This window comes from Typopeltis vanoorti, chromosome 13 (genome assembly GCF_054136105.1).
Source record: "Typopeltis vanoorti isolate ZY-2024b chromosome 13, IOZ_Tvanoo_1.0, whole genome shotgun sequence".
Lineage (NCBI taxonomy): Eukaryota > Metazoa > Arthropoda > Arachnida > Uropygi > Thelyphonidae > Typopeltis > Typopeltis vanoorti.
In genome coordinates this window covers 49,541,006-49,563,648 of record NC_143561.1, presented here as the reverse complement: position 1 = coordinate 49,563,648, position 22,643 = coordinate 49,541,006, and the positions used below count along the sequence as shown (strand labels likewise).

The following is a 22,643-nucleotide window of genomic DNA, read 5'->3' as shown; positions in this document are numbered from 1 at the left end:
TAGCATTTCTCTTCTCTCGGCACCTTGTCATGTACCTTTATCAGATCCAAAAATTAAAATACAGATCTTTGTTATATAGCCTGTGTAGCTCAGTGGATGTGGCGTTTGCACACCACCGCGCTAGGCCGCACGAAGGAAGTCTTGGTTTCGAGTCTAGTCGGCGACTAGAGGAAATTTTTGTAAGCCTTTTTTCGACCGGTTCCCGAGTTAGTCGATCTCTGGCACGGGCAAGCAGGTTTTTCCTCCCGGAAACTCGGGTTTTTCGTCCTGTAAACTCAAGAAAATCGACCGTAGAACCCACATTATTTCAGACATTAAATATATTGTGTTAGGGTTAGAGACCACGAGATGGCGGCACATTTGAGCCGTCTCTCTTCAACTGCGTACCGCTTAATTAGTGATAGCCTTGGGCCATCTGTCTCTGATTGGGTACCAGTGGAGATTGAACTGCCCACTCAGTCTCCAAAAATTAGATAGGGCTAAATGGCCTCGCCTACTCCCGTATATACAGGAATAAAAAGGCGTTAGTTGATTTTTTTTTTTCTTTGTTATATTCTCGTGATTTTTTTCGACTTTCGACTATTTGTCTTAAAGTGAAAATCTGATCTTTGCAATCCTATTAGCCTGAAATGAGCTTCTCCTCCACAATTTTTTTAGCTTCCTTTCCAATATGCTTACACAAATGTTAACTGGAAAACACATAGTGGGAAACGTTCTCAGCAATTCTCACATTTTATTTCTCTTTTTATAGATGATTATTATTATCAGAGCTATACTCCAAACATCTGTAATTTGATCTTCTGACCATCCTTCTGGATCATGTGCAGCCACTGTAAAATAAAACTTGCATACCTCCATATTTGAGCATTTCTCATTGAATATCATCTATTCCAGATGCCTTTTCACATTTCCAGTTTCTGATGGCTTTGCTTTTTCTGCCTCAAGTACTGATATATAATTCTGACTGCATTCCTCTTGAATATTTTTTACCACTGCTCTCTCTCTTTTTCACTACTTTCATTCAAAAGCAATCTGTCAAAGTAATTACTCCAGACATCTAAAATATATCTTCAGTTTTCATATTACCATTTATCATTCTTATAGACAGGCTTATACGTTGGTTAGTCATAACTATTATTTTTTTTTGGAAAGAAAAATAACAATGTATACTAAAACATTAATTATAAAAACTTTAATTAATACTTTCCTATATTTTGGCAATGTTACATTGCCATTATCAGAGATCACAAAAAAATGATATGTGCACACAGGCACTAACATTGGGCAAATCAGGTTGAAGAAAGGCAACCAAAGTCAGATCTAGAGTCCTAAATGGCATCTCCTAGTGGGCTAAATTGGATAGTCTTGGCCGTTGGGCTGAGGATCAATGGATTGATTCTTCCCAAAAGGAAATACAACCTTACAACCACTTACTGGCCACATAGAAAATTGGCATCCCTTATCCATTCCACCAAAGACCAGCCACATTTCCTAGACCTACCAGATCCCTTGCAGTTGCAATCTGTCCTACTACAGCCAAACGGACTGGACAGCCAATATCAGAATTTCTGAACACAAGGATTACATCCAGTTCCACCAATACAACCACTCAGGACTTGCTGACCATGCTGAAGAATGCCAATCTATTATACTGCAGAAAATAGAAATGCAAAAGGCTGTTCTCCTCAAATCTGCCTCAGCCCTGAAAAACTTTCCAAACCTCAACAAATTTGGGTGTGTAAGACTATCCCAAATCTCAGAAGCATTAATCTTCCAATCTTCAGCCCAGCAGCCAAGACTACCCAATTTAGCCCACTAGGGGATGCCATTTAGGACTCTTGGCCCGGCTTTTGTTGCATTTCTTCAACCTCATTTGCTCTGTGTTAGTGCTTGCATGCACATATAATTTTTTTGATCCCTGATGATGGCAATATAATGTCGAAATATAGGAAAGTATTAATTAAAGTTTTTATAATTAATATTTTAGTATATGTGATTATTTCTGAATAAATATCGTTACCATTATCATTCTTTTTACAGTACTCAATCCATTTCTAAGATTTCTCAATAGCTTCCAGAACATTTTGCCACTGTCCTGATATTGATCTTCTACATTCTTACCAAAGTCTTCCCATGATTTTTGTTTAACTATTTTTACACACTGCTTCACTGTCTTACATTTTTCTTTGACAGCTCTTGCTGACTTACTTGAAAGGAATGTTCGATACATTTTCTTCTTTTCCATGACTGAGTACATGAAGTTTTGATTTTTTTATCCTTGTAGACAACTTCATCACATACCTCTCTTGCTGAATCAATCAGTGTTTTCTTCAGAGTATGCTACTGAATCTCCACGATTTGATTATTATTTTCAGAATCTTTCATTTTTTCTCCACTAATTTTATATAATTAAGTCTACAGCTTACTTTTGACTGCTGCTATACCATGATTCTTTTTAAACTTTCTTACATATCTTTCTTTTCAATATGATATTTGTTTTAATCCTGCTCAGAACTAAGTGGTGATTCACTTCCTATCTTGATAAAAAAATATCCACACATCACAATCATGGCTCATACAGGTATAAAAGGAAACACTTAAAGGAAATGACATAATGAAAAAACTCTGTGACTTTTGACATGGCACTATAATAGGGTCAACTCAGTTTGGGAAACTGCAGTTGCCCCAATCAACTGCAAGAGATATGTTATCATGAAATGGAAATGCTAGAAACAGTAACAGCACAATCACAACTTAGTATGCTACATAAAATCACAGAGTGAGACTTCCAAGTGCTAAAATGTGTGGTGCAAAAAAATCACTGTCCTCAGTTAAAACACTCACTTCAAATTCAAAAATGCCTCTGCAAGCACAGAAGCACCAAAACTGCTTCTGTTGCTTGCAGAGGCAACAGAAGCAGTTTTGGGAAAACATTGGGAGCTCAAGAACATGGTTTTCCATGGCTGCACAGCCACATCAAGCCTAACATCAGCAAAGGCTGTCGATTAGATTGGTGTAAAACTAACCACCATTGAACTTTGGAGCAGTAGAAATGTGTTCTCATCATCTTTATCTGATAATCCAAAGAATCCCAAGAGAACACTACCTACCCAAATGTTGGGCCAACTGTGAAGTTTGGTGGAGGAGGAGACATCATGGATCTGGGACTGCTTTTCAGTTCAGACTAGGTCTCCTAGTTTCAGTGATGGGGAATCTTAAAGCTGTGGCCTATAATGACATTCTATACAATTCTGTGTTTCCAACTTTATGGCAACAGTTCAGTGAAGGCTCTTTCCTGTATCGACATAACAATGTCTCTATTGACAAAGCAAATCTGTGCAAGAATGGGTGTTAAAGAACTTCACTGGCCTGCACAGAGCCCTGATCTCAACCCCACTGCTGATTACAAGCCAGGCCACGTTACTGAAGATCACTGACCAACCTCACTAATGTTCTTCTGGAACAATGGAAGTGACTTAGTACAGATTGAGGGCTGTTATAGCAGAAAAAGGTGGATCAACATATTAACACTTTTCATATTTGAGCATGCATCCAGATATTTTTGATCAGCTAGTGTATTTCAAATTCTCTGTATACAGAAAAACCTCGCTTAACGCGATTAATTAATTAATCAATTAATGCTTGCTAAGCAAAATCATGTTAAGTGAATACAATAAACAATAGGAATAATTATAATTCATCCATCAGTTAGAGGTAAATTTGAAAAACAAAATTTACAGTATAAGCTATATTAGAGGATAAAATCATCAAAGTTAATAAAAATCAATTGCTTAAATTTTTATTTAATATTTAAACATTTGATTGAGCTACTTTTTTACAAAAAAAATTAAGTAAAGATGTTTGCTTGACTTTTTCATCTTGTCATGCAATTTGCGATAGCTGGCGATCGCTTTATCAAGATTTTAGCAGACTTCAAAGCTTTGTTCCATATCAGAATCAGCATCAAACAAAATTTCCTTAGTATGTTCAATGTGATTGAAAACTAGTTCAAGTTCTTTTGCAGTTAGCTTCTTAGTCGCAACATTCTCTTCTTGTTTGCACTCCTTATCTTCTTATTTTTCATATACACACTGTTCTTCTAGTTGAAGGAGATCATTCTCACTTAACTGTTCTGAATGTTCTGTTCTCTTAATGACTTCCAGCTTTTCCTCTAACATAATTACTTTTCCTCTAACATAATTACTTTTCTTCTCTTTTTATTACTGCTGCTTTCTTTATCAGTCTTTCTCTTTTCCATATCAGGAGTTTTATTTATTTCATGTGGGGTTTCCCCCTTTCCTCCCCTGTCCCTTAGGATTAGTGGAGCCCTCCTTATGAGGGATTAAGTATGTATTTTATGACTGTAGTTCAATGTATGTTCACGGGGCCAGTTTGCCTGTTCTGAGGGATGAAAAACTAGAGTTTCCGGGTGGAAAAAACTCGCTACCTCCGTATGAGACCGGATAACTCACTTTTAGTCGAAAGAGACCAGATAAAGGTTCTTCATGTTATGGGTGGGAATCGAACACAGGTCTTTCCGACCAAAGGGATTCGTCTATACCAAATGAGCTATGGAGGCTCATATCAGGGATTGGATATATTAAAGCCTTATAGGTATCTAAATTAAAGCAAAATGAAGGAAAAGTGATTGAGCAAGAGAACAGAGTTTTTGCACATGCGATGATAGCTTTGAGTCAACTGCCAAGTGCTGTTGGCCACTGCCTGCTATACTGACAAGTGCCGCCACTTGCTGCAGATTGGCAACAAAAAATTTCACGTAATGTAAAATTTCGCATAACGTAAAAAAATTGCGTTAACTGATTAATCAATTGCTTGAAGTGGAAAATAGTATCATTTTAATCAATCGCACTAACTGATTATCACTCATATCGAATTCGTTAAGCGAGGTTTTCCTGTATTCATATTCCAAACCACAGTGCAGATACTGCTATCAACAATAACAGTTGATGAGACAGTGGTAAACTGTCGTTTGTTGATTTTGACTAGTAGGAAAAGAGGGAGAGACTCAATTAAAATTTATAAATTACTTCATAACAAATATAATGTAAATATCCAATCTCCATTGCACTTGGATGAGTCTGGATCTACCCGCATGCATAATAAAAAAAAATAAGGAAGAAGAATAATGAGCTCCATGTTTACAGATAGAGTAGAAAATTTACAGAAAAAACCTTCCCTAAATGTGGCAGATACAGCCACTGTGAATAATCTTAAGAATGACACAGATAAATGTTATAGGTGGAAGTAGATTAAAAAAAATTAAACACATTAAAAATAATAGCAGAATAAAAAAAAAAGGTGTGTGTGTGTGTGTGCACATGCATATGCATGCATGAATGTGTATATTAGTAATATGACTTGCTTATAAATTAGGACTAACATTTTAATGATTTTGGGACCAAGGAAGATTATTACAGGATAACTGTCTCTTTGTTTAAACCATCTACAATAATACCAGCTGAATAGCTGGTATTATTGTTGATAATTTACTGTGTTTGTGAAGGTCAGACTAGTCATGAACACTGATAAATGTGTTATGGATATTGTTTACTGTTTCATCAATTATAAATTTTGTTTAGTTATAGGGACACCAAGGAAAATTTGATAAGAAATTTAATAGTACAAGGGACGTCCAAAAAGTAAGTTCCGATGGGCTGTCAGAGAAACAAAAATATACTTACAAAAAAAAACTTTATTGGAAATTAAAGTAGACATCTTTCGCTACTTTTCTACATAATTTCCACCATTGTTCAGGCACTTATCATAACAGGACACCAAGAGTTATATACCTTCCTCGTAGAAGATTGACGCCTGTGTATTGATACACAAACCATGTATTGATTGCTTCTTTGACCTACTCCTCCTCGTCATCTTGAAACTGCCAGCCACCAAGGAAAGATTTCAGATGTTTGAACAGGTGAAGGTCGCTTGGTGGAGGTTAGGACTATATGAGGGAATTGTTCCCAGTCGAAGTCTTACCCATCTTCGTACCATTGAATCACTTAGTGCGTGTTGTCCATAAACCTTAATAATTTGCCGATGAATTTCAGATGCTTTAATGTTCCTCGCATTCAAGAAACAGATAACTGACTTAATTTCACGTGCATTGGGTGATTCAATTTTACATGCGGCAGGCGATTCGATTTTCTTAGACATTATAAACACACGCCAAGAAGTGTACGGACTGCAAGAATGTCTGTAAATGGCACCAACACCTTGCTAAGGAATCAACAAACTCAGAATGCATGCACACCGTTGCGATTGCAGTGCTGCAGTGAAAATATTTAAAAACGGAACTTACTTTCTGGACATCCACTTTTCCATCGTATATAATTAGCACTGTTGAACAGGTTAATTTTGTTTTGCTTTATATTATCATCATCATCATCCCAAACCATGGGCTCACTGCCCACTGGTGTCCGATGCCTCCTTCACTATCTTCTTCAACCTTTCTTTTCCAGTGCCAGCATCATAGTTTCTGTACACCCATTTCACACTAGTCCTTTATGTTATTCATTCTCTGTATGGTCTACCTCTTCTGTTTACACCATTCATAATACTAAACATGAATGTCTTTATCTTCCAGTCCTCACTCATTCTGCAGATGTGTCCAAATAATTGCAGCTTCCATTTTATAATCTTCTGCAATAGATTCTCCTTTGGTTGTCTTCCAATAGAGTTCTTCATTTGTGACTTTCTGTACCGATCCTCTTCTTAGAATCTTCCTGTAACAAGTTCTTTCAAATGCCAAAATTATTTTTCTTGATTCCTTATTTATTATCCATGTTTCCGATCCATACAGTACACTGCTAAAGATGCATGTTTCCAGTACTCTTAGTTTTGTTTGCAGGCTAATCACTTCACTTTTCCAGATGTTATCCATGGCCTTCAGATTTGTTCTTCCCTTTGCAATCCTGATCTTTATTTCTTTTTTACAGTCCAAATCATATGTCATTTTATTTCCCAAATATGTGAATTGTTCTACATTTTCTATATCAATTCCATCCACTTGTATCTTTTGTTTCATGTTCTTCTCACCAAATACCATTGTCTTTGTTTTTTTCGAAGTTTCATAACAAGTCCAAATCTTTTCCCTTCCTCATTTAACAGTTTCAATGTTTTTTGTAGTTCTCTTTTGCCTTCTTCAATAATAGCAATGTCAAATAATAGCATCTGCAAATCTCACATTGTTAATTCTCATCCCATGCACTGATATTCCTTTTGCATCTTCCTTCATTTTATCCATTGCTCTTTCTAAATGTGCGATGAAAATGCTAGGTGATATTGGGACCCCCCTGTCTAGTACCTCTGCTTGTTTTAAACCATTTCCCCAAATCATCACTTATTCTAACTGCTACAACTGCATTCTTATAAACATCTTTTAATATAGCTATTAGTTTTCTGTCAATTCCATAGGATTCTAGCACTGCTAATGTCACTTTCTGGTCGATACTGTCAAATGCCTTCTGAAAATCAACAAAGCAAGCATATATGTTTTTGTTTTTCTCCTAGCTTTCTTTTCTATTAACTGCATTGTCAAAATCTGTTGAATTATAGTTCTAACTTTCCTAAATCCTGCTTGTTCATCTGTAAGTTATGCTTCCAATTGTGTTCTCAATCTTTCCATCAATATCATCATCATCTTACCAAGATGACTTGTCAAGGCAACTGTTCTATAATTTTTACATTGTAGCTTATTTTCTTTCTTGTGTAATGTCACTAATATCGATTTCACCCACTCCTCTGGCATTTTCCCTTCTTTCCATACCATATTACATAGTTGGTGCATTTCTGTAACCACACTTTCACCACCATATTTAATAATTTCTCCAGTGATGTTATCATTACCAGGACTCTTGTTGTGTTTTAGCCATCCTATTGCTTTTCTACCTCTCCTCCTAAAATGTCCATATCATATTCATTACCTGGTGGTGATATCCGCTTCAATTCTTCAGTCAGTTTCCCAATGCCATCTAAATCTAGTTTTTTTTTTCATATAACTCACTACAGTATCTTGTCCACCGTTGTATAATTTTTCAACAAAGCAAGCATATATGTTTTTGTTTTTTCTCCTAGCTTTCTCTGCTATTAACCACATTGTCAAAAATGTCAAAACCGTATTGTCATCAATACTTTGCTTTTATCATCTTTAATTGTGGTCTGCTTTGGTTGCCACCTTTTAAAAAATGTTGTGTTGGAATGTTGCTTTATATGGAAATAATTAAAGGATGAGAAGGAGTACAAGGGAGACATGAATGTAAGGAAGTGAAGTCCATCCTAATCAACTGAAAATTAAAGAAGATGATGATAATGGTGATTACATGTTTTGAATTACATATCCATTCTGACTGCTTTTTTCACCTCATTATATTTTCTTCTATATTGCTCCTCTAAACCTGAAATTTAGGGGACATATTGCAAAGGTGGCAAAGGTAACACAGAGGATTGCTGCAATAATAGAAGGACACTGACCTGAAGAGATAAAACAGTTATCATTCCATATAATAGATTTAGTTTAATCCTTTATCCCAGTGAGAGCAAACAAAGTTTGCACCTGAAAATATCTTCAGGACTAAATATAGTGTTGTACTATCTTATCCAGTAAGTAGTGCAACACCAATTTTCAACAGTTATCATTCCGTTGTATAAGACCCTGATCAGACCACACTTGGACTATTTTTGTCAGATTTGGTCCCCAGAATTTGAAGGGGATGAATTAACTGTGGAAAGGGTACAAAGATGGATAACAAAGATGGTTTCAGGACTGCACAATGATAGTTATGAGGATCGGCTGAGGGAATGTGGACTGCAGAGTTTGGTGGATAGAAGGAGAGGTGATATGATTGAGACTTTTAAACTGTTGAGAGTGGTTACAGGATTGACACTGGGGAGTTCTTTCGCTTGGTTGAACAGTGGGAAGGAGTGATGACAAGGGACCATCCCCTGGACGTTACGAAAGGAAACTGTAAGCAAGAGGGTGAGGAGTGGTTTCTTTGCATGGAGGGTGGTTGAACCATGGAATGCATTGCCTGATGGAGTGGTGAGAGCGAGAACAGTCAGTGAGTTCATGGAGTAGTATGATAGACTTTGTGTTTCTTAGGAAGGACCTTCCACGATGAGTCTTTTGACTCCATGGAGGCCTGAATAATAATAATAATAATAATAATTTGTTCTGATGTATCCCTTGTTATCTTCAACATTCTTTTCTCCTGTACTAACTTCAGTGTTTCTTGTCTAATCCACTTCTTCTTGATCTTCTTCTTCTTCTTCTGGTACTGTTTCTTCAACTGCGTCTTCTATCGGCTTCATTACTCCTTTCACTCTTAGATTCAATTTTTTTTTCTTTTTCCACACTTTTAAGTTTTTCTTCTAACACAGTTCTGTACCTTCTTCCTATTTCTGCTTCACTTATTCTTGCTGTATCTCTTTGTTTCTGATAATGGGGTTTATATTTTTTTTAAATTTCAACTTGATGTTTGCAAACACTAAACTATATCCGCTCCTTGAAAAGTTCGACACTGCTGTACTGATGTTATCCATCTTCTTTTAATCGTAATCATATCAATCATGTTCTTGGTTTTCCCATCATTTGATCACCACATCAATTTTCTACATTCTTTTTTTGGAATCTTGTGTTGGAATGTTGCTTTATATGGAAATAATTAAAGGATGAGAAGGAGCACAAGGGAGACATGAATGTAAGGAAGTGCAGTCCATCCTAAACAACTGAAAATTAAAGAAGATGATGATGATAATGGTGATTACATGTTTTGGTTGTTGCTACAATAGTGTGAGACAGTATATGACTAAACTGTTGGTATTTTCCTCCAGATGCTCCGGTTTTCCTCTAGTAAACATGAAAACATGAATATAGCTTACAACAAAAATAACTGAGAGCCAGTTACTTTAATTACTTTCTTCCTTCCACCAAGAGACCTAAATCCTCAATGGATTTAGATCTTCTGATGGAAAGCAGAAATAATAATAATAATAACATAATGTTAGTAAGTTCTATAATAAAAAAAAGTACATTGTAATTAAATAAATACCTTAAAGAATGCTTCTGTTGAACCGCCAGCAATAACACCAAGATGTGGTGTTCCTTTGGACACTGTGCTCTAAAATAAAAATAACAAAAAATAATATAATATGAAAGAGTTGACAGCTATATATATATATATATATATCTACATGCCTCATCTCATCATTATAGACCTCAAAAATTGGGTATCATTTCCAGACTAGGAGCAAGAGCCTGCCAACTCATTACTGACAAGGACAAACTAACCAAAGAACTTCAACATTAAAGAAACACTTTCCTTTAAAATGGCTATAACGAGCACACCATCTCCAGACTACTTAATTGACATGAGACCAAAGAAATTTCTAATGAAGAAAACAGAGGATTCATCATGCTCCCATATATTAGCTCTGTGTCCATCAAACTAGCAAAAATGCTTGAGGAATATAAAATCAAAGTAGTATTTACTCCCTTTATTAAGATGAGATCACTACTAAGATCAACAAAATCTCGACAAAGCCCAATATCTTCAATATCTTGGTGTTTATCGGCTATGGTGCAATTGCCAGTCATCTTGCTATGGACAGACCAAAAAAATCAATTGAACAATGCATTGAAGAACATGGTAGAGATATTGAATACCACAGAAATGAAGCCTCGGCTTTGTTATCACATATGCTATCTTCAGGTGACCCACAAGACACTTCACAAATAAGACATCAAGTTTTATGGGATAAATCAGAACTAATACATCATTGCTATGATACAACAGAAAGAAAAATATGGGAATCTTTGGAAATAGCATTAGATCCTAAACATTTAAATATTAATCAAATTATTAACTTGTCTGAATACATCCTAGCTTTCATTAATCAAGAACATTTGCATGATTGTGTAAACATGTACATTCGGAATAATTAGAAATATTTTTAAAAATAACATCAGTCTCTTTTGTATAACTGCATAACAGTTGTCACCTTTGTTAGTCCTTACTGTTTTGTCTACTAGTTTGTTTATTTACACCTGAAGGAATCCTATACAATTGGGATGAAATGTTGTGCTACTAAGTAAATAAATGTTATCAACTTATTCCAATGTTCTGCCTTATAAACTTTAATCACATATATATATATTTTAGTATGGAAATTTAGCAATTTAGTATGGAAAGAAGTATGCTTGGTATCACAAGACTGGATCACAAAAGGAATATGTGGATAAGAAATCAAACCAAAATCTCTGACATCATAGGAAGAGTGAAACATCTGAAGTGGCAATGGGCTGGGCATATTGCTCGAACATAAGATCGATGATGGACAAAAAAGTACTGGATTGGATTCCACGAGAGGAAAACAACCATGACACTGACCAAAATCACAGTGGACTGATGATATCATCAGATTTGCAGGAGTGAGATGGGAAAGAAGAGCCATGGACAGACAGTTGAATGACAATGGTCGATGATGATTATGATGATTTATATTTAAAACATACATATTTCAAGATACATATACAGAGAGTTACACGATATCCGATCATTGTCAGTAAGTATACTTCATTCAGTCGAATACTAGTGCCTCTTGTTCCTTCCATCACTTGCTGTGTTAAGTAATGCTGCCAAATCAAATCTATATGCTCTCTCATCTTTCCAGTAATCTTCTACAATGATCATCATCATCAAGTCTTACCGTGCCTACTGGTACATAAGACTGCAATGTTGGTTTTCCATCTGCCCCCTCCCTCGCAGCTGCTCTTGCTTCTGTCCAACTCGCCCATCTTTCCCCCTTCATTTTGAATTCCATCATATGCTTGTTAACTTCTCCAAGTTAATTTTGGGCGACCTCTAGAGTGTCTCCCTCCTGGAACCCAACTAAGTGCTACTTGGGGAATTCTGTTTATCCCTATGCAAAGAACATGTCTGGTCCATTTCCATCTTCTTAGGCAAATCTCTTCATCTATTGACTTGGAGAAGGTTTTCTTTAAAAGTTCCTTATTAGTGATCCTCATTGTATTTGGCCAGGAGATTTTTAAAATTCTTCTTAAACATTTGTTTTGAAAATGTCCAATTTATTACTTTGTACCTTGGTAAATTTCTAAGTTTCAGAGCCATATAGCAGTACTGCTCGCACAATAGATTTATAGATATTAATTTTCACTTTAACTGTAATATTTGTTGCTTTCCATAATTTATTTAATGACCTGAAACAATTTTGTGATTTAGCAATTCTTTGTAAAACGTCTTTGTCGGTGCCGCCTTGTTTATTTATTACTGATCCAAGGTATGTAAAAGTATCAACATCTTCAATTGTTTAATTTTTTAACTTAATTTCATTATTTGATTTTTCATTTATTCACATGACCCTGGTTTTCTTCTTGTTTATATGAAGACCCACAGTTTCTGCACAGTGAACAAAGTCATCAGTTTTTAGCTGTAAGTCATTTAACTTGGAGAACAGGAGCACTATGTCATCAGCAAAATCAAGGTCTTCCAGTGTGGATGTCAAGTCCTAACGTATTCCTCTCTTTTAATGATCGAGTTTTTCATAATCCAATCAATTAAAATGATAAATAAGAGACCAGATAGAACACAGCCCTGCCTAACTCCAGTTTCAATGATAAAGAAGTCTGTAAGTTTTCCATCTACTTTCACGCAAGACTTGCTGTCATTATACATATTCTTAATAATGTTAAGAAATTTATTCTTCTAATATTTTCCAAAGTTTCTCTCTATCTACTGAGTTGAACGCTTTACTAAAATCGATGAAGTTTAGGTAAAGTGGGGCTTGAAATTCTATGCATTGTTTGATTATATTTATAAGAGTGAATATTTGTTGGATGGTTCCATAACCAGTTTAGAAACCTGCTTGTTCTTCTCTTAATAAATTTTCGATTTCCTTTTTTAGTCTATTAATTAAAATTTTTGAAAAACTTTTGCGGGAATTGAAAGCAAATTTATTCCTCTCCAATTTTCACACTTGGTCAAATCTCCTTTTTTGGGGATTTTTATAATTACTGCTTCTTTCCATTGTTGAGGAATTTTTTCTGTCTTCCATATTTCATTGTATAACCTTTGTAATTTCGTAGTAGTTGTATTAAGATCAGCTTTTAACATTTCGGTGTTGATATTATCACTTTGTAATCTCGGCTTCAGAAATGTTCAAAGTGGGTATTACACTAGTTGTAATATTTTGCACCGGTTGAGATCCTGTATCTACCTTTACATTCAAAATACTCTCTCCATCTTGCTTCAATTTTGGAGTCATAATTTCAACCATAATTTCCTTGTTTGTCTCTAATGAGGAAGGGAATGCTTTTTTGTTTCGTTGATTCATTTTATAATCTGATAAAGTTGTCTAATTTGTCCATTTTCTGCAGCATGTTGTGCTTCTTTTGCTAATTTTTCAATATATTTTGTCTTAAGGCATATTCTGGTAATTGGACTACATTTTTTTTATTAAGCTAAAAGCACAATAAAGAAATAAAACCCAACAAGTTTCGTAAGTCGTTTGACTTGCATCTTCAGGGGTAAAAGGTAACTGAAAGTTAAAACAACAAAAAAGAGAAATTAATAGTTCATACTATACAGTTGTAGCCATCTGACTGTTTATAAAATTAAAAAATCAGAATGCAGATTCAAAGCAGTACTAAGTTTAAACAATGCTGGATGATGTCACGTTCTGTTGTTCACGATCATAATGTCCAAGTATTGACTGAGGTATATTTTTTTTTTATCAAAGCTGACCAAACTTGGTAGAATTAAGCCTTGATTTTTATTGCATTATGTTGGAATTCTAAGCATGTTTGCAGCTTCTTTAAATTTCCTTATGTAACGGTTTTTTTTCTATATAAGACATGCTTGTTTTCTGCCAGAGTACATTGTGGCCGGTGGAAGTGGTATGGAAAGCTAGACCTGATTTGTGTTCTCTTCTATTTTGTACATCCTTTTGGTGTTCATTCATGCATATTTCCCCAGATCTTCCTGTCTGTCCTATGCAGCAGATGACGCAAGAACAATAAATTTTATAAACACCTGGTTTTTTTAAAGGATGATGTGGAGGTTTCGAGGGATATAGAAATCTTGAAATTTTTTCCAGCGGTAGAAAGGCTACTTTGATGTTATGTTTGTTTAGTAATTTAGCCATCTTGTCTGTAACATTCTTGATATATTGAAGCGTGATGGCGTTTTTGAAATCTTGTTTCTGTGGGATGCTTGTAGGAGGTGTGTGGAGGATTTTTTTGATAGTCTTGGGTTCATAACCATTTTTTTTGAGGATCTGTGTTAAATGTTCCAATTCTTCATTTTTCTGTTTTTCTGTGCTGGAAATAATATAAGTTCTGTCCCTCAGGGTTTTTATTAGACCTATTTTTTGCGAAGGGTGGTGGTGTGAGGCCTCATTAAGAAATCTTCCTGTGTTGGTGGGTTTTCTATATATTGAGAAAGAAAGTTTATTATCTTTTTCATTGACTTCTCATAGGATGTCAAGAAAAGAAGTTTTCTAATTTCTTCCTGTTCTAAAGTAAATTTTACATTCTTATGTAAATTATTCAGGTAATTTTTGAAAGCAATGAGTTCATCTGTTGTTCCTGGCCAAATGATGAAAATGTCGTCTACATAGCGTAGCCAAATTTTTGGTTTTTTATGAGAATTGATTAAAGCATTATTTTTAAAATGTTCCATAAATAGGTTAGCTAAAGCCAGAGAGAGGGAAGAGCCCATAGCCAATCCATCTTTTTGTTCCAAAAATTTGTCTTGATACATAAAAAAAGTATTATTTATACAATGTTTATAAAGATCTACAATGTCCGGAGGAAAGAGGTCTTCAAGGAGATTCACAGTTTTGTTTCTTGGAACATTCGTAAATAGGCTGATAATGTCCAAACTTGCTTAGATGTCTGAAAATCCAATGTAAATATCTTTTACCTTCTCAATAAAACGTGTACCGTTCTTGATGAAAGATGTTTTTCCTGTGTGAAGTAAAATCATGTTAGTGAGATGTTTTGCTAAATTAGAGGTCTGATTTTAGTTCTTTGAGGGATGTGTATTCCATGTAAGGAAGGTTCCTTTGCAATAGTAAAGCTATGCTCTGTATGTAGATGAGATCTGATGTATCACCAGATAAATTTCTTATTCCTCTTTCTATTTGAGCGATTATGTCAATTTTTGGTAGGAAACGTGGCATTAAGGCAAAGTTGAACCTTTCATGAGTAAATTTTTTTCGGTTCTTGATAGGACTCTTGAAGAAAGGTTAATAACTACTTTGGAATAATCTAGGCGTTTTCTTTGTTTTTTGTTTTTCACGAAGTAAGTAAGTTAAATTTTTTGATTAAAGTATGTTTCTTCCGATCAGAAATTGCTTTGTTATATGTGATGATATCTAATTTGTTCCATAGGTCAGACGGAAGGGATGTGGCTAACTCATCATGTAAAGATAATGTATCTCGGCTAATTTGTGCTAATTCTGATCTAGTGGCTAAAATTCTTTCTCTCAGAATTGCTAGTTCCATTCTTCGGTAAATTCTGTTAGCTTTATTTGTACGGAACGCACGCTTGATTTGGATGACTTAGGTATGATTTCATTATCTCTGCATCGGATTAAGAATATAAGACGGTTGATGAAATTCAGATGTTTAATACGTAATTTCTCTAGTTGCATAACTTTATACCAAAAGCACTCACCATGAGCATTTAATTGTAAGTGGAGGTTTCTGTGGTTTAGAATTTCATAAGGCATATTCCAGTAATTTTAACTTATGGATCTGAGAGCTGGGTCAGAAGTAAAACACTTGACCAAAGACTAGAGACCGCAGATATGAGAGTCCTGAGAAAGATTAGAGGCGTGAACAGATGGCATCAATGGCAATATCATATTAAAAATGAGGATATTAGGAAAGAACTTGACATTGTCAGCATCCAGGAATGTGTTAGCAGAGCTAATCTCAGATGGTATGGTCACTTAAATAGAATGGGAGAGGAAAGATTAGCAAAACAAGTGTTCTCTGCCAGGTTGGCAGGAAAACGACCCAGAGGAAGACCAAGATATAGGTGGATTGATACTGTACAAAGTGCCTTAGACGATAGAAATATAAGATCTGATAATGTTGGAGTCTTGACAAGTAACAGACTGATTTGGAGGAAAATTGTAGATAGGAAGTTAGTAATGATATAATTTTTTCATGTAGTACTGTCATATCCTGTACACCCCTTGAGGGTACATGGCAGGAATTTGATGATGATGATGATGATGATGATATTCCAGTAATTGGACCACATTTTTTTTATTAAGCTAAAAGCACAATAAAGAAATAAAACCCGACAAGTTTCGTAAGTCGTTTGACTTACATCTTCAGGGGTAAAAGGTAACTGAAAGTTAAAACAACAAAAAAGAGAAATAAATAGTTCATACTATACAGTTGTAGCCATCTGACTGTTTATAAAATTAAAAAATCAGAATGCAGATTCAAAGCAGTACTAAGTTTAAACAATGCTAGATGATGACGTTCTGTTGTTCACGATCATAATGTCCAAGTACTGACTGAGGTATATTTTTTTATCAAAGCTGACCAAACTTGGTGTAGAATTAAGCCTTGGTTTTTATTACATTGTGTTGGAATTCTAAGCATGTTTACTGCTTCTTTAAATTTCCTTATGTAACAGTTTTTTTTCTATATAAGACATGTTTGTTTTCTGTCAGAGTACATTGTCGCTGGTAGAAGTGGTATGGAAAGCTAGACCTGATTTGTGTTCTCTTCTGTTTTGTACATCCTTTTGGTGTTCATTCATGCATATTTCCCCAGATCTTGCTGTCTGTCCTACGTAGCAGATGCTGCAAGAACGATAAAATTTATAAACATCTGGTTTTTTTAAAGGATGATGATTGGACGAAGCATACTTTAATCAAAAAATTTAACTTACTTCTTCATGAAAAACAAAAACAAAGAAAACACCTAGATTATTCCAAAGTAGTTATTAACCTTTCTTCAAGAGGCCTATCAAGAACTGGAAAAAATCTACTCATGAAAGGTTTCAACTTTGCCTTAACACCACGTTTCCTACCAAAAATTGACATAATCGCTGAAATAAAAAAAGGAATAAGAAATTTACCTGGTGATACATCAGATCTCATCCGCATACAGAGCACAGCTTTACTATTGCAAAGCAAATTACCTCAAAGGAACCTTCCTTACATGGAATACACATCCCTCAAAGAACTAAAATCAGACAAAAATATCGTTATAATCAAAGCAGATAAAGGGAATGCAACAGTCGTTTTGAACTCTGAAGATTATAACGATAAAATGAAAACTCTTCTTGAAGATTCTAATACCTATAGATCTTTACACAGAGATCCCACATGGCATGCTCACAATAAAACAAATGATCTAATTAAAAAGATTTCTAATTAGACTGAAGAACTTAAAAGAACTCTACAATCAAAACACCCATTAGTTCCAAGAATTTATGGTGTACAAAAATACATAAGATACGTATTCCCTTAAAACCGATAGTGGATGGAAGAGACTCTCTGACCTCTAATTTAGCAAAACATCTCACTAACGTGATTTTACTTCACACAGGGAAAAACATCTTCTTTCATCAAGAACAGTACACGTTTTATTGAGAAGGTAAAAGATATTTACATTGGATCTTCAGACATCTTAGCAAGTTTGGACGTTATCAGCCTATTTACAAATGTTCCAAGAAACAAAACTGTGAATCTCCTTGAAGACCTCTTTCCTCCGGACATCGTAGATCTTTATAAACATTGTATAAATAATACTTTTTTCATGTATCAAGACAAATTTTGGGAACAAAAAGATGGATTGGCTATGGGCTCTTCCCTCTCTCCAGCTTTAGCTAACCTATTTATGTAACATTTTGATAATAATGCTTTAATCAATTATCATAAAAAAACAAAAATTTGGCTACGCTATGTAGATGACATTTTCATCATTTGGCCAGGAACAACAGAACTCATTTCTTTCAAAAATTACCTGAAAAATTTACATAAGAATATAAAATTTACTTTAGAACAAGAAGAACTTAGAAAACTTCCTTTTCTTGACATCCTATTAGAAGTCAATGAAAAAGATAATTATCATTATTATTATTATTCAGGCCTCCATGGAGTCAAAAGACTCATCGTGGGAGGTCCTTCCTAAGAACAAAGTCTGTCAAGACTCATCAAGGGTCTTGACAGACACCCCCCCCCCCTAAGAAACACAAAGTCTATCATACCACTCTTTAAACTCATTGACCGTTCTCGCTCCCACCACTCCATCAGGCAGTGCATTCCACGGTTTGACCACCCTCCATGCAAAGAAACCACTTCTTACCCTGTTGCTCACAGTTTCCTTTCGTAACTTCCAGGGATGGCCTCTTGTCATCACTCCTTCCCGCTGTTCAACCAAGCGAAAGAACTCCCCACTGTCAACCCTGTAACCACCTCTCAACAGTTTAAAAGTCTCAATCATATCACCTCTCCTTCTTCTATCCACCAAATTCTGCAGTCCACATTCCCTCAGCCGATCCTCATAACTATTCTTGTAACCATCTTTGTCATCCGTCTTTGTATCCTTTCCACAGTTAATTTATCTCCTTCAAATCCTGGTGACCAAATCTGAGAATAATAGTCCAAGTGTGGTCTGATCAGAGACTTATACAACGGAATGATAACCCTCTTATCTCTGCAGGTCAGTTTCCTTCTCATAATTGCAGCAATCCTCTGTATTACCTTTACCACCTTTGCAATATGTCCCCCTAAACTTCAGGTTTCTATCAATCATCAACCCCAGATCTCTTGTCTCCCCTACTTCCTCAAGTATAACTCCTCCTCCCATAGAGTATGCAGCATCCCATCGATGTTTCCCAAACCTCAAGACCTTACATTTTGCTGCATTAAACTGACACCCCCATTCATTTGCCCATTTATGTAGCTTATTTAAATCCTCTTGCAGGGCTACCACATCTGCACTATTACTAATAATCCTTCCCAGCTTCGCATCATCTGCAAACAACTGAATATCCCCCTGCAATCCACTGGCAATGTCATTGATATAAAGGTTAAACAATATAGGTCCTAGTACTGAGCCCTGTGGGACCCCACTTGTACCCCTCTGCCTCCTTGAAACTGCTCCACCATACACAACTCTCTGATACCTATCAGACAGCCAATCCTGAATCCAGTTGACCAATCTGACATCCAGACCCATTTGCTGCAACTTAAATATCAGCTTATCATGTGGCACCCTGTCAAATGCCTTCGCTAAGTCTACGAAAATTGCAGTATATGCCTTTCCCTCATCTAATGTTCTTGTAACTTTATTATAAAAGGCTAGCATATTGCTAAAAGAAGAGCGCCCCCTTTCACAAATCCATGTTGATTCTCACAGATAACATTACCCTCATCTGCCCAATGCTGTATACGGTCCCTCACTACTTTCTTCAAGATCTTAACAACTACTGATGACACACAGACTGGCCTATAATTAGACATCTAATTATAGGCCAGTCTGGTACCACCCTTATGCAATGGCACTATCTTACCTTCCATCCATTCCCTGGGCACCTTTGCCAAAGCCAGACTTTCATTGAAAAGCCAGGTTAAAGGCACTGTCAGTTACCTAGCACATTCTCTCAAAACTCAGGGTGAAATATCATCCAGTCCCACAGCTTTACTGACATCCAGGGTACTCAGTATCTGAAACACACTCTCCTCCTGTACTTCTAAACCTCGAATCAGCCCTATCCCTCTAGCATTAAAACTGACTCCTCTAGGATGAAATACTCCAATAAAGTTCATTGAACAATTCCACTATGTCCTCTGCATCAGTCACTCTATTCTCATCCCACAATATCATTCTTCCACAGTCATTTCTCCTCCTACTGGCCACATAGCTAAAAAATTCCCTAGGATTTTCTTTGGATTTTAGGGTCAATCTCCTCTCATATTCCAGTTTCGCTTTCCTTACCACACTAGTCACTCTTCTGGCCTGTGTCTTATATTCTTCATGCATCTTCTCTTCACCTGTCTCCTTATATCTCTTCCATAGCCTCTTTTTCGCATGTAATTCCTGTTTAATATTGTTTGTCATCCACTTTACTCCAAATTGTGTCCTCTCTTCTTCACTCGTGGTATACAACTTACCATTGCTTCCTACAAATATTCTTTCACAATTTCCCACACACTAATGATATCCCAGCCTTCCAATTCCTCCCTCCATGAAACTTCCCAAAGTTGACGTCTAAGACTATTATAATCACCTGCATTATAATTCCACATAAGTTCCCGTCTCTTTGATACTCTTGCATATCTATTCATTTTCCAAGTCAAAACCATATGGTCACTCTCTCCAACTGGTGGGAGAGATGTCAACTCAGTTATTATCAACTCTTCTGATGCTATAACCAAATCCAAAACTCTTGAACCTCTTGTTCCCTCTGTTACATGTTGCCTAAGACATTTGTCCCTCAAGAATTCTAGAAATTCCATTCCCCTATTGCTACATGCATCTTCCTCTCTGCAATTTATACTACTGTAGTTAAAATCTCCCATAACAATCATTCTTCTTGCAATTGCCAAACTTAGCTGTCTAAACTTCTCCTGGTCCCCATTCTCTGTGCTCCTGGGCCTGTAGCAACACCCCACTAAATATCCTGTCTTGCCTACCTCTACCTCACACCATACGCTCTCAAAATCATTTGTCTCACTTCCTTCCAAAGCCTCCACTCTTAGAGGACATAGGTCATTCACTTATCATAAGCAGTACCCCACCACCACCACCACGCTTTCCCCTCCTATCCTGACAAAAAATGCTATACCCAGCGACTTCTATTCCTGTTATTATAATCCCCTTCTGTCAACCATGTCTCAGTGATCACAATAATTTTTGGCCAGGCTGATGCTATCTGCGCCACCAATTGCTCTCCCTTATTCCGGATGCTCCTGGCATTAGTATAAAGCATATAAATGCCATTGTTTCTATACCCAGCATTATCCCTTCTAGACTCCACTGGGCTCAGTGTTACCTGATGTCTCCCTTCTCCCAAGTATCCATTCCCACAAGAGGCCACCTCTGCTATCATCCTCCCTGGGACACACTGACTCGTTCAGAACAGCAATCTCTCCAGATGCCTATGTCCTTCCTCATTCAAATGTAAACGGTCTCTCGCATACAATTCTTCTCTTTCCTCAAACGCATTCCAAGCATCCACATATACCAGTCCTCTCTTGTCACACATTCTTGCTATTATGCCATTCAATATCACCACTCTTCTGCTCAGCTCATCATTATCATACCTAGGCAACACGCACACTATTTTTGCTCTCTCTGTCTTCTTCCGTACAGTCTCAAGCAAAAATCTCATATCTCTCGCTGCCCGACTTACATTACCACTCAAGTCATTCGTTCCTACCATCACAATCATCTCATCGGCCCTTTTGCCTCTCTTAATTGCCATAGCCACCCTTTCTATTGTTCCTCCTAGCAAACACTCCTCATGCATCCTATCTTGAACACCACGGATCATTGAGTTGCCATACATTATACCTCTTACCATTCCCTCTCTCCTATTGTTTCCATTCTCTCCTCTTCTTTCATTCCGATAGGTCTCTCTCATTCCCTCTCCTCTACTGCTATTCTCTCTTCTAGCATTCCCATACCTCTCTCTCCTACTGTTTCCATTCTCTCCTCTTCTAGCACTCCCATACATCTCTCTCATTCCCTCTCTCCTACTGTTTCCATTTTCTCCTCTTCTAGCACTTCCATATCCCTCTCTCATTCTGTCTCTCCTACTGTTTCCATCCTCTCGTCTGCTAGCATTCCCATACCTCTCTCTCATTCCCTCTCTTCTACTGTTTCCATTCTCTCCTCTTCTAGCACCCCCATACCTCTCACTCATACTTCCTAAATTCTCTCTCTCCCCTACTCTGATTTGCCTTGCAGTCATTCAATTCCGCTTGAGTAAAACGTTGCGGTCCAGAACTAGAAATTAAATTTTCATTGTCTAAATCAACATCCAGGTCTTGCTCCTCAAGAACATCTGGCATATCCCGATCATGCTTGTTCTCAAGTAAAGGAAGTCCTTTATAAATTGGCATGGCTATTTCATTGGAATGAGCAACTGGCCGAATTGCTGAGTCGAGATTTGGATACACAATTTTTTTTTTATTCTTCTTATTATAACCAGAAGTCTGAACTAAACAAAAATAGCAATCATCTACGTGATTTTTCGGTTCACGCCAAATCATTGGAATGCCAAAAGCTAATTTTTGGCGTTTTCCCTTGCTCCACTGTCGTAAATTTTTTACACGACTTACACATTTTATTTGGAGCCCATGACTTGTCCTGATCTGCAATTTTTACATCAAAGTATGCAAAGTACACTTTCTTAACGAAATCAGTGATATTTGTCCTTTGACCGGGAACAGTAAAGCTGCCACAAATGTAGCAGAAGGAATCTACACTATTGACACAATTTCGAGTAGTAGACATGATGTATTTTCTTCACTGCCGACTAACATGCAATTAACAAGACAAAAAAAACCAGAGACTTTATTGAAACGTTATAAGCACTCATCATACTTTCATGATCGATTAACAATTG

The 22,643-nt window shown here is 36.4% G+C and overlaps 1 protein-coding gene across 1 annotated transcript in view; it reads right to left on the bottom strand.

Moving 5' to 3' along the window:
- The window catches only part of LOC150100135 (glutamate receptor 1-like), a 227,060-nt gene that overhangs the window by 46,983 nt on the left and 157,434 nt on the right, over window positions 1–22,643 (bottom strand). The window contains exon 12 of the mRNA XM_090402506.1: window positions 10,071–10,139. Coding sequence (XP_090258632.1) covers window positions 10,071–10,139 — 69 coding nt within the window. The remainder of the gene's footprint in view (window positions 1–10,070; window positions 10,140–22,643) is intronic.